Source organism: Perkinsus marinus (assembly GCF_000006405.1).
Source record: "Perkinsus marinus ATCC 50983 genomic scaffold scf_1104296960410, whole genome shotgun sequence".
NCBI lineage: Eukaryota > Perkinsozoa > Perkinsida > Perkinsidae > Perkinsus > Perkinsus marinus.
In genome coordinates, this window is record NW_003206160.1 from 45,876 (window position 1) to 58,007 (window position 12,132).

The 12,132-nt window shown below is 49.5% G+C and overlaps 6 protein-coding genes across 6 annotated transcripts in view; 4 read left to right on the forward strand and 2 right to left on the reverse strand.

The window, feature by feature from the left end:
- Window positions 1-1,564: 1,564 nt before the first annotated feature.
- On the forward strand, window positions 1,565-2,347 carry Pmar_PMAR019633 (calmodulin, putative; the record flags this gene model as incomplete). The annotated part of the gene is made up of 5 exons (XM_002772737.1): window positions 1,565-1,660; window positions 1,780-1,860; window positions 1,912-2,019; window positions 2,077-2,191; window positions 2,286-2,347. The coding sequence occupies 5 exons, from the start codon at window positions 1,565-1,567 to the stop codon at window positions 2,345-2,347; spliced, it is 462 nt and encodes a 153-aa protein (XP_002772783.1).
- A 39-nt stretch (window positions 2,348-2,386) lies between these two features.
- Window positions 2,387-2,557, forward strand: Pmar_PMAR019634 (hypothetical protein; the record flags this gene model as incomplete). Its single annotated transcript, XM_002772738.1, has 1 exon — window positions 2,387-2,557. One exon carries the CDS (start codon window positions 2,387-2,389, stop codon window positions 2,555-2,557), a length of 171 nt encoding a protein of 56 aa, XP_002772784.1.
- On the forward strand, window positions 2,558-2,831 carry Pmar_PMAR019635 (protein phosphatase 2B regulatory subunit, putative; the record flags this gene model as incomplete). The annotated part of the gene is made up of 2 exons (XM_002772739.1): window positions 2,558-2,660; window positions 2,713-2,831. Coding segments are annotated over 2 exons (222 nt in total), but the record flags the coding sequence as incomplete, so codon positions are not given.
- A 700-nt stretch (window positions 2,832-3,531) lies between these two features.
- Pmar_PMAR019636 (two component histidine kinase, putative) lies at window positions 3,532-5,345 on the forward strand (the record flags this gene model as incomplete). Its single annotated transcript, XM_002772740.1, has 8 exons — window positions 3,532-3,593; window positions 3,642-3,809; window positions 3,853-3,997; window positions 4,242-4,302; window positions 4,374-4,514; window positions 4,564-4,727; window positions 5,130-5,216; window positions 5,283-5,345. The coding sequence occupies 8 exons, from the start codon at window positions 3,532-3,534 to the stop codon at window positions 5,343-5,345; spliced, it is 891 nt and encodes a 296-aa protein (XP_002772786.1).
- A 3,734-nt stretch (window positions 5,346-9,079) lies between these two features.
- On the reverse strand, window positions 9,080-12,010 carry Pmar_PMAR019637 (DNA replication licensing factor Mcm6, putative; the record flags this gene model as incomplete). The annotated part of the gene is made up of 18 exons (XM_002772741.1): window positions 9,080-9,094; window positions 9,141-9,219; window positions 9,268-9,383; window positions 9,440-9,781; window positions 9,834-9,905; window positions 9,956-10,051; window positions 10,106-10,394; window positions 10,444-10,508; window positions 10,554-10,658; window positions 10,697-10,743; window positions 10,792-10,934; window positions 11,141-11,243; window positions 11,292-11,436; window positions 11,469-11,525; window positions 11,571-11,622; window positions 11,666-11,761; window positions 11,806-11,922; window positions 11,964-12,010. 18 exons carry the CDS (start codon window positions 12,008-12,010, stop codon window positions 9,080-9,082), a joined length of 1,986 nt encoding a protein of 661 aa, XP_002772787.1.
- Window positions 12,011-12,108: 98 nt separating this feature from the next.
- The window catches only part of Pmar_PMAR019638 (hypothetical protein), a gene marked incomplete at both ends in the record, with an annotated part of 495 nt that continues 471 nt past the window's right edge, over window positions 12,109-12,132 (reverse strand). Inside the window, one exon of the mRNA XM_002772742.1 lies at window positions 12,109-12,132. This exon is cut by the window's right edge and continues 4 nt beyond it. Coding sequence (XP_002772788.1) covers window positions 12,109-12,132 — 24 coding nt within the window.

The window sequence follows — 12,132 nt, forward strand, 5'->3', positions numbered from 1 at the left end:
AACAAATCGAGGAGCTTTATCACCGACGACTCTCAACTACTGTGGAGAAGGTAGAGCTTATTTACTCCTCTGTCACGAGGGGTACTGCTAGTCCTGAGTACTACTACGATACAGACAAACGCAACGTTAAATCAAACGGCGACGACATAGCGGGCAAGTCGTATCGTGCAGAGTTCTATGGGAGGACTTACGAGCACGATATAGGATTAAATCCTTAACCCATCCTTGATGGTAGCAATGGCCACACTTTGTGGAACGACTCACACCAACAGTCGCATCCAGATTTTCAAGACAAATCTCGCAGGCCTATGAAGTTTTGACTCCGTCACTAGTTAGCGTATCGAAGTACTTGACTATGACCTTAGATGGTCGTAGTCGAGTATCTCCGGGTCGTCCCCAAGGATAGTTTACCGTCTATAGAGTACAACAAAAGGCCCCAAGGAGAGTATCGATGCCAGTCCACACCAATCCAGGATCACTTCGACGAACAGCCCAGCCAGACTGCACGAGGAGGCTGGATAGACTTATTATCACCACAAAATACTCCGACTCGCAAGAAGGATGAGAGTCTGACAACTTGTACGCATCATCGACGACTGCGGCGGCGCACTTTCCCGCGCGCTCGCCTGAATAAGCGGAGATGTTCCGTGCAGGGATCGAACTCGACTACGAGCTGTTCTTCATGAAGTTCAACTGTATATCACTGCGCTGTATTCCGAGGTCAACGCACACAGGGTATATCGCGGCTTAAATATGGGCCAACTTGAGGTTTTATCAATGGGAAGGTATGGATTATGGCACCAAAGCATAGCACCGAACGGTTAGAAGAGAAAATTACGGATAACCGGAATCACCAGTCACAAATCGAAATCTGCGGAGTTGATCAACCCAATATTTACTGTTCGTAGACACTCTAACGAACCGCGCCCATGCGTCGCGGACGTTTAGACGATGCATTAATCGTAGGTCGCTTGGGCGAAGTAGCCGACATGGCTCATGATCGATTAACGCTTTTACGTCGGAGAGTTGAAGGCTGCCACATCTGATCACACTAGCCATATTTCGCTAATCTTTATCGCAGCTGCTATTTGCAAGTGACCCAGTTTACGATGTAGGACGAATAATCCCACTCCCTAAACGCCATAGAGAGGGCGCGAACTCTGATGGCGGTTGGCGAGGCGATTGGTGCGAGCCGAGCCTCCAGTCATGTGAAGAAATGCGAGAGTACTCTAATCGAGTCTATCAGAGCTTCGTCTCTGAGTAATGGAGATTTGTGAGGCAGCAAAAACTAACTCGAATCGCTGTGTTAAGGTATGAGCGCCGTCCCAGGTCTTAGGAGCAGTGGTGATCACAGCTGATAACTTACTCTATCTCAAAGACCTAGTCGTTATCGAGTCGTTCTCGCAAATTATTGCTAGCTCGGTTTCATTATATTCTGTGAGCACGGTTGTGTGCCCAGTACTCGTCATATGACAATTGATAGTGTGTCCACTCACTCCACTCCTGGCCGATGCGGTACTTCCTAGACGCTAACCGATTCTTGGCTTTCGGGTCTTTGCGTTCAATGGCCAATCCTGGCAAGGATCCGTCCAGCGGCCAGGACTTCGCTCTGCCAGGAGCTATAGCTGCCGTAAACAAGCCAGGAAAACCTCCTCCAAGGGTGATGAACCAAGGCATTGTCTTCCACAATTGTAGTTCTTTCCTCGTGCTTTGTCTACTGATGAGTTGTTGTCGATACTCGACCCATCGCCAGATCTCATACCACGAGTAATTCCTCAGGTAGCCCTTGAGCACAAAGTGTTTTCCGAAGATGACATTCGAGATGCATTCCAATCATTCGACTTGGACAAGAATGGCTATGTATGTGATGAGCCTACGCCCGAAAGGGTTGGTGTTGACGCGCTAGTGTAGATAGGGGTAAGCGAGCTCCGCCACGTTCTGTCACTTATTGGAGAAAGAGCGAGCGACGCGGAGATAGACGAGATGATAGCAATGTGCGATCCCGATGGCGATGGCCAGGTGAGAGAGTTCAGCGTCTCACAATGCTGTATACGGCCTGGCCGGCGGCCACGTCAGGCTTCGTTTCCTGCCTTCCGAGCACTCTTCACTCGAGATCCTCATAATATCGATGTCGCGAGGAAAGGGCCTCAACCACAGCCAAGGGAACTCATTGAAGGCTCCACCCGTATCAGTGAGTCTAATCGTGCGCCATCACTGAGCCGCAGCCTCAATCTCAATTGCCGAATGAATACGCACTGAAGATCCCGTGTGATGCCATCTCGCAGGAGATGCCAAGAATACTATGAAGGGAGATAATGGTCTTGGCAACATGGGGACGTATGCCTGAATAATATTCTCCATCGTCGAACACGTGTGCTGTAGAATCATGGCGAACTTTACGGGCGGCGAGAAGCTCACAGCGGCGTATATCAAGAAAATCTACAAGAAGTTCCAGGCAGTAGACCAAGATGGCTCCGGCAGGATAGAATACCCAGAGTACATCAACGCGACCTATCGTCTGGAACATGTCACTAGAGGCAGCTCCTCTGCGCCGTAGATTCTTGACGGTGATGGAACGAGAGGATTCCTTCCTTATGAAGCGTATGTTCGACGTGTTTGACACCGACAAAAGTGGCACTCTCGAACTGAAAGAATTCATAGTGAGATAGCGTGATGGTAGTCTGTGGTCATTGGATATCAATGCCCTCCGAGGTGGGAATGTCCAATTACACTGGAACCAATCAAATGAGCAAGCTACGATTCGCCTTTCTAATGTTCGATACGGACCAGTCGGGTTTCATCGAGCTCAGCGAACTCAAGAACATCATCAGGTGACATCCAATGCAAGATCACTCCATCTGGCACTGAGTGTTGCAAAATCAGGGCCAATTTCCCAGGTGTTGGCGAAAAAGAGGTCGCAGCCAAAACCAATACAATCATTGACTCCTTGGGTAGAGGATCCAGACAGTGTCCTCGACGCCGTACTCTTTCAGGAATCGACAAGAATGACATAGCCGGGGTGAAGATATCTTACGAGCAATTCATGTCGATGGCTAAACGCAATATGAGCCTCATCTTGCCAGCAATGAATGTGCCTTCACCGGCCACGTTCCCGGCTGAGTTTCACCATTTGTTTCGACTCTCCTGTGTGACATCGCGCTGCTTCCATCCTAGCAAGAACCCTCGAGTGTTATATAGCGTTCCTTACTTCAGATATCGGCGGGGCTCGATGACACATTGATGATGCGGAATGCTCCAACATAGAGAGTAGCTTGTTGACCAGGCATGCATCTCGCTAAGAGGTTTGCCGATAGGGTGTTGTGAGTTTTTTGAAGTAGTCGTATCAATTGTATAATACTGCTACTGTTGCAGTAATATTGTATATCTCTGCTCCCGGAGCTCCACTCTCGATCCTAGCGTCATTGCGTGGAGGTCTCAACTCGAGCAAGTGGTGAGCTAATGCGAGCTTCGGGTACAATATATTCACCATGTTGACGTTTCTGAAGTGTTACTCATTCCCGCTTCCATTGAATGACTCGCTCCTTCGACTCTCACGAAAACGCAGAGAGTCCCTCTGAGGTTGATCGCCTCGGGTGAGACTCTCGATTGTAATGATCACACAACACCGCGAGTTTTATCAGCCTAGCACGCCGCCTCAGCCAAGTCGCTGTTTCGGAGCAAAGGTCAGCTCTGACGGTCATAGCCTTGACCGAGTGCGTCTTGGACGCTATGGTCGTGACTAACCTAGCCGGCGAAGTCGTGGCAGCCAACCAGGCTACGGTACAACTGTTTGGATACGACCAAAACCAGTATGCCATCGGGGATGCTCCGAAGCGACTACATAGTCTTTAGATTGAAAGCAGCTAAGATGTCGGTGTTCATGACACCGGGGAGTCAAGAGCTTTATATGCCACAGTTGCAGAGGTTCATCACTCGTATGATCCGTTGCAAGGAGAAGCATGGATGTTGGCTCCCAGACTGCATCCACTTCCGTGAGGTATCGCGTCAAGGGTCATCGAGCATTATCAGGCGGCTCTAACCTCATTGAGAAGGCGTACATGACATGATGGATACTATAGCCTTATGCTGCTAGCTCTAGCGCAGCCCACGAACATTGCTCTCTCTAGGCATCTGGAATCGACAGGCAAGGACGCGTATTCCCGATAGAAGTGCAAGGACGTCTTTTTGCGCTATCACAACTCATCCGCCCACCAACAACGTCGACTTCCGAATCATCTCAGGAGAGAACATTTTCATGGTCTCATACCCTTGAAATGAAAGTGTTCAAACAAAAACGCGAAAGTAGGTCATGCTAGGTCCTAGACTAAAGTATCATCTGGAGCCTTCAAAGTAGTAGGTATTCCGATTTTCAGGTGAGAGTGACTATGCTGAACCAATTTTCTTAATATTCGTCCTTAAAGACATATCAGAACGCAAACAGATGGAAATTAGGAAGGAGACTCTATTGGCAAATATCTCGCATGAAATGAGGACACCAATCAGTGCCATCATAGGTTACCACAGACCTTTAGACATATCGAAATCGGACCGTGGCTGCTTCAGGTTTAGCTGGCGCGCTTGTTGAGAACGAATCCAATCCTGGACGCACGCGGCACTTAGAGCTCATCATAGGCAAGGGCGGTGTCCTACCATGCGGCCGACTTGACCCCACTAGGCTCAGCAAAAAGGCTCCTGGAAGTCTTCCACGACGTGACCGAGATGTCAAGGTTACTCTCGAATGATATTCGCCTGAGGTAGGCCGTCCTGGCCCGTATTTTAGCATCGCGTATCGAGCTTCATTGCTAGAACGCGAGCGGTGGACTTATATAATGCCCTCGAGGATGCTGTTCATATACAGAAAAACGCCTGCGATAAGAATGGCCGGCCTCTGCTAAAAGAAGGCAACTGAGTATCGTTTCATGTTCCCAGGTTTTTATCGGGTGCCAGGTGTCACATTGATCCAAGATTATCCAATTGAAGTCGATCATCCGCCTGTGGTTTGGGTCGATACGGAAAAGTTCAAGTTGATTATGAGTCATCTCCTTGGTAACGCTTGCAAGTTCACAGACAAAGGGACCATTCGCGTATAGAAGATCGAGTCAACTTCACCTTGCAGCCGAATATGACAGGTACACATCCCCGACCTCGACGATCCGCATGATCCCGTACAGGATATGATCGACCCTGAATTTCCGGATCGATTCGCGGCTTTCAGGGTATGCTGTCAGAAATTTCTGCTAACATTTCTTATCACGAGATATCCGATACGGGATGCGGTATAGACGGAGAACACCTCTCCCGTATCCTACATCCCTTCGAACAAGGCGAAGAAGATCATGCATTGAGGCACTTCCAAGGCTTAGGTTAGATTGCTCTACAGTAGATGCCTTTGTGTATTGTGGCATTAGCCAGGCCTCGGTTTGGCCCTAGTAGAACGGATCGTCAACGCGCACGGTGGGAAGTTCCATATCGCGAGTGCCGGTAAGCTAATAGCAGCCACCAACACAAAGCACCAATTTTCGAGGACGAGGGCGAGGCACAAGCGTGACCATCACTTTGGCCACCAATAGACGGGATGCTGATGCAGCAGCGTCGATTCAAGCGAAGAAGGCACTCGGGAATAAGCGGATTCCGATGGTGAGCGATCAGTCTGATTGCGATGAGCCCGTATTCTAGCAGTCCGAGGGGGTGGACACTGTGTCGTACACTGTCCAGAATAGCTCCAACTTCGACTGACTCCTGAAGATGAATTATACGTATTAGACGGTACGACCTCGGAGGCAATCGATTCAGACCGCCCCGACTTCGCCAAGCACAATGTCGGCTACACCGTATCATCTTGGAGCTGCTCGACATATCTTACTCATTGACGAGGATCCAACTACTCTTATGATCCTCGAGAATTTGCCCGAGCCTGCCGATGACAAATGGTTGGACCCTAGATACCGAGCACTTAAAAGTGTGCCCTGGACAGGTTCTTTCATCAAGCGTCGACGACCAACGCGGCCGACTTATGGCTGGAGACTCACAGAATTGTAGTCGCCTGGATCACAAGTCTTGGAAAAGGCCTATCAGACGATTCATTTGATGAGCCTGTTCCAACACTGTGGAGTCGGTATTAACGTTTGCCAGGTTCCGGACCTCGTCCTAGTCGATATGGATATACGTTGCAACGGGGCGGGCTGCGAGTAGCAGAACGGATTGTCGTGACCCTTAGTTTCGACGGCACCAGGTATATCAAGAAACTCCGTGAGAAGTTCTCGAACAGACTGCTCATACTGTGTACATCTATGAGGAGGAGTAATGAGGTACTCCGACAAGCCATCGATGCACAGTGAGCTGAGAGATATCAACCTCGATCCCGATGGGAATACAGGGCAAACGATTTCATTTACAAGCCGTTTAACAAGTACCAGCTGCTCTCCCGTTTCGAGTGTATGTTTGCTTCTCATCAATTATCCGCCTCCGCCACAGAGGTAGCTGCCCGCGACGCGGTTGATAGTGGAAATACCACCATAGGCACAGATCAATACTGAGCTCATGCGCCGATCGTTGCCTACATCTATTTGCTCCCGCTTGGAACGCGGTGAGGAGTTCGTATCCGAGTTACATCAAATGATATCCGTAAGGCTTCGAGCTATATTCTATGCTGTTGAGAATGTCTGCGAGCAGTAAGAGCGCCACCTAAGATGTGCACACGTGTTACACTACATGTCATAGTCCCTGCTGAGGTTACTCGCCAATAAGTACTCTGAAATAAGTATAGCCCAAATGCATAATCCACGGTTTCTCATGAAGCGTAGCCCATCAGTATTCGATCAGATCATGCTAATCACGGTCACGAGCACTGAATCTTCTTCATCCGAAGAGGGAGCGTCGGCGATGGCTAATGCCGTCAACGAATTCTACTGCTTCGTCCAACAAGAGGTCGGCAGATATATCATTGCGATAGCGAGAACTTTTGATGTATGAAACAGTTCAATCTAGGCTCGAGGACATGAGCTCCATACGATGCCACTAGCAGTGGGACTCATTTTTGTCGTTGTTGGCGGGATCAGCGATTCCACCGTTGAGTTTTTATCGAACGGATCTCAGCGAATGTATGACCACGTTGAAGAAATGGTCAGGTGAGTTTATCAAAGTGGACTCTCGACATGCAGTTGAGGTCTGATAGATTCGGGCAGAGTGTGATGAACGAGGGCAACAGTTCATTTAAGGGAACCATCAGTATATCTATCAGCATGCACTGTGGTCCAGCACGTGGCTTCGTCGTCTCCTCTTCTGGCATTCCAAGGTGGAGACCATTCCCCGTTATCGGTGGTAGAATTAAATAGCAGATATATGCTCACGGGGGCCACTATGGATCATGTTGTTGCAGTAGCTCACAGCATTGAGGAGGGTTCTTTCGTTATAACGCGAGAGGTGCTTCTCACGATGCTTACCATCCGATGAACAGTATCCACTACGGGCCGAGGTTTCAGGTTAGAACTCACCTGACGAAGCTTGGATACTCTGATAAATCTGGGATTTTCCGATTCACACCATTCTCGGTACCTTTTGTGGTGATACCCTGCACCCTGACCTGTCTAGGTGTATTTAGCTGCTCATATCTTCCATCGTAGGTCTCAGATCAAGATTCGGAAGGTGAATCCCAAACGAGCAGTACGCTGTTTTATGTTGGACCCGAGAGTTCGAATGCGACAAGACAGGCGCACACGAATGTAGGCTGTCCTCGAACTCGGCCTGCTCATGAACTCTTGTTTGTTAGATCATCGAACGGCTACCTGTGAACGATCTATCCGCAAGTAGCATTCCTGGAGACCTTCGAGGGAGTCACAAATGCCTGACCCACAGCGAGCTCGTGAAGGCGTATCAATGATCGAAAGCCACGAGCCTCAGTATCCCCCGTCGTGGCAGATACAAAGAGCTCGAAGAGGAACACGAGCGAGCCCTCGTGGAATTGCGCGAGCTTCGTGAAGAAGTCAGACAGTATCGGAAAGGGCGTCAGCTTGCTAGAGATTCGGCCCACTATCAGCGTAGATGGCCAGATGATGCTCCCGCCTTTGGCGAAATGACGGTCGATCATGAGTGCGACCGACGGCTGTTGCGATTGAATAAAGAGGTGGAGAGTTTGATGGTACATGTGAGATGAGGTTAACGGTGATGCCATATTGGACGATCAGGATCGCATACGACATCTTAATACTACAGGTCGACCACTAGACTAAGGCTTTCTTCGTGCTTGGAAATCTTGCACTGTGCACATGTAGTTCGATCATTGCTCACGAGCTCATAGATACTAATCGAGCTGAGTTCTTTCGGTCGATGTCATCGATTCATTCGATGTCGGGACGCGGCGAGATGACGTTAAGGGGACAATTTTTTATTCGAATAGAGTTCGGCCGAGCTAACTGAATACTCAACCCAAGCCATTCCCACCCGCCGGTTATCTCGCCCTATGGACAAAACTCATTGGCATGATGAAAGTAAACAATTTGAAACGCTAAAACTGATCCCTCGGGAGCTAATGCGCATCGATGCGAGTCTAACTAAGCCGTGTTGTCGGCGTTGGACTTTGAACTCACAGTTGGACTGAGTAGCCATATACCAGTTGGACTTTGTCGGCTATGCTTCATTGTCGGTCATTCTCCTGCGCAGAGGATAGAAAAATATAGCTCTTCCCCAAGGGAAGTTGCCCTTCTTTTATAATGCGTCTACGCTCGAAATGATGGGCCATGTTTTCCGATGTTACAATGTCTCGATCGTTCCGGTACAGTGCACATGAAATGATACCGATGAACGAGGTACACAATAAATTGCGCGCAAACCTTCCCTACATGCAAATTCCCATCGTTGCTCTCGAAAAATTAATCATGGAGAGTTCTCCCACATGTAATCTCTGATACCCGTTCTGAGTATTTGCTGTATTTAGGACGCGTTATTTTGGTGGTTTTTGTATTCATAAGAATGTGTGCCATTCCGCATAATATCGTCTCCACTTAATTTTTACTAATACAACACAATACGACTATGGTATTCCGTGCAAATTGAAACCATGCGGCGGCGGTTCTATCGCAGCTTAGGCTGAATCTCCCTGAAGCGACGCCAATACACTATTTTAGAAGGGGCATCGTCCTTACCTCGGCGGGAGCAACATCTGAAGCCATCATTTGACTGACGTGCTCACCTACGACGAAGTTAGGGTGCTTCGTCAAAGTCCTGAGTGCAGCAGAACATCACCACTGAGCCGATTTTACTCGTACTCACCTCTGCTCTGGCTTGTCCTTATCGGGGCTCTCCCGAATTACACACAGAATTTTATCGACGTCCACGAGCCTTTTGATGACCATCGTAACGATCGCAGTGAAGCGGTCCATTTCTTCCTGCAAATAAGGGAGGGAGGCAAATCTGTCGGAATCCTCAGCGTATCCGTCCTCACCTCCGAGTGGAGCTGGCTCTCCAACTGCTCGAGATACCAATTGCTTAACTCCTCCTCAGTGGTGGTTTGTCCCAGCTGCTCACGGTGGTCCAAATACCAGGCGAGCGAACGAGCTATCTGTTCATACTCAGCAAAGCTGATACGCTGAAACAGAATCAGATGACAGAAAATTAGACAAGACTTGTCACTTCGCGTCGAGCCCTTGGCCTTGGGGCTGCCTCCTGCATATCCACATCCCCTGAATAACAGCATGCCAAACTCAGTGAGTTGATTCAATATGCACTCACCATCCTGATCGGGCAACTCTTCATCGTCTGCTTCTCCATCATCACCAATCTCAACCTAGAGCAGCATCAGAGCGTCAAACACTTCAAGGAGCACAGCTGGATCTCACATCAGTCTGATCGATTTTCCTGATACTTCCTCTAACGAGTTGATACGCCAACTCCACATGAGTTCCCTTTACCTATTGCATGCAAGGTCAGTGTTATCATATCACTAGCATGGCCCACTAACCTCCTTAGACCAGAACACTCGCGCCACAGCTTCCGAAAGTCGAACCAGCGATTCCAACTGGCGGACTGTGACTCGGTACGCTCTCTTGAACATACCCTGACCAGGCATAGGTTCAAACTCAACTTCACATGATACAGGTGATATGGCTACCTTCTCAGCTTCTCGCAACTTGACATAGTACTTCACGATGAGCACTCGAGCACGCTCTGTGATTCTAGGCTGGATCTTGCGGGCTTCGTTTATGTAGAGCCTCAAATCGGTCGCCGTAACGTCAGCATTTTCGCCAGACCCTTCAAGAGGATGATAGAACAGTACACCAGCAATGACGAGTCTACCTCTGGAACCTCTGACATGCGTCTTGAGCAGATGCTGTGCTATCTGCCGATCGTCCTCCAAGTCGGGCGCATCAATAAGAACATAGAAAAGGTCGAATCGGGACCTGTATATGAGAGATAGAGTGCAGCATCTTCGAGGGAGACGGTGGGTACATCAACGGCTGAGAAATATCCACATTTTGCTGTAGACCAGCGGCCAGATTGTATCGACCCCACTTCTAACAAGCACGTGCTCTTTCCTCAGCAGCACTCGATTCACTCACTGGATTAGCGGCGGCCAGAATGGAGGCTCGAGCGTTCATCGTAGCCTGTATGCCCGCCTTCGATATGGATATGGTCTGCTGCTCCATAGCCTCATGAATAGCCACCTACACGCAGTAAGGCTACAGTGACAGCTACCTCCTACCTGGTCCTTTGCATCCATCTTGTCAAACTCATCTATACAGCAGACACCTGAGGCACGGCTTCATCGATCACGTTGTGCCACTAGTCTCATAGTACCGTTATCCGAGAGCATAAGAGCACCAGGCTCGATGATCACATCGTTCGACTCGGGATCGCGAGCAACTCCTGCAGTCAAACCAGCGGCAGTGGAAGCCTTGCCGCTAGCGTAGACCGCACGGGGAAGAAAGTCGGATACCCACCTAAAGATGAGGTACTTGCTGTACATGACCGAGGGCCATTTTCACTCCTGTGCATGCGTCCTTCTCAAGCAAAGATCATTTCTCGGCGCACGCGGTGAATATCATAGGATTTTTGAACAAAATAAATGTATCAATGGGATGAATATACACTGAGAGTTTGGGTAGCTATGTCGAAATCCCCATCGACTTATCAAGGCGCGTACTACTTGAGGAATTGGCTCTTGGCTGTACTGGGATCACCAACGATGCAGACGTTGATGTCCCCTCGGAGTTTCATGCCTTCCTTCCTCGTCACCTTCGGCACCCCACCTGAGAATGCCCACACTACAACAGAAGTCTGCAGAACAGCAGTACTACCAATGAGCTGCAGCAAGATGCCTTTCTTGACGTCCTCTTGCCCACATACACCAGGGGCGATGGCCTTGGCTAGCCGAGTAAACGGGTCGGCATGCTCCGAGATCTCTCTCAGTCTGTCTCGATGCTCAGCCTGCTCCATAAGGATCTCCAAATCACTCAAACGGTGATGGACAATACCGTCATAGCCTCCTGAATTTCCGGATATTCCCCTCCATCGCCGCCCCTCATCATAACCTACACCAAGACCCCGTCAACACTCGAGGAGGCCCAACTCGCTACCTCTGGGGTCCGCAAGTCCCCTCCTTTCCACTGACTGTCAGATTCGACGTACCTGAGGCAGCTGGGCTCAGGGCGGGGCTATAGGCAGATTTTACGTGGCCAAGAATGATATCTTATGAGTGAGCTCTCTGACACCAAGCTGCTTGAGCCCAGAGATTCCCTCATTGCCTGCCGACATCTCAGTCGCGAACCTTGACAGTGCATAAGGAGCCTTCATCAAGGATGGCAGTAGTACCGCTTCGTCTGTTCACGCTTGACTGCAGTAGCCATCTCTCCGGGCTTCATCATCGCAGGTACGTCAGGCACACAGATCATGCTTCCCACAGCTTGGATCTTATCACCGGGCTTAACCCTGCATAGCAGCAATACTGTATCACCCAGCAGTCTATCTACCTCTCGCAGATATCGCCCCTCACAATCACATCAACGCTCCTAGGCATGCTGCCAGCAGAATCCTATTGGCATGTTCCTGTACCTGCTCATAGAGAAGATGAGCATCCACGATCGTATGTGGCATTCTGTCACCCTATCTCTGCAGTCAGTGAAGTCGACTGATGAGGCT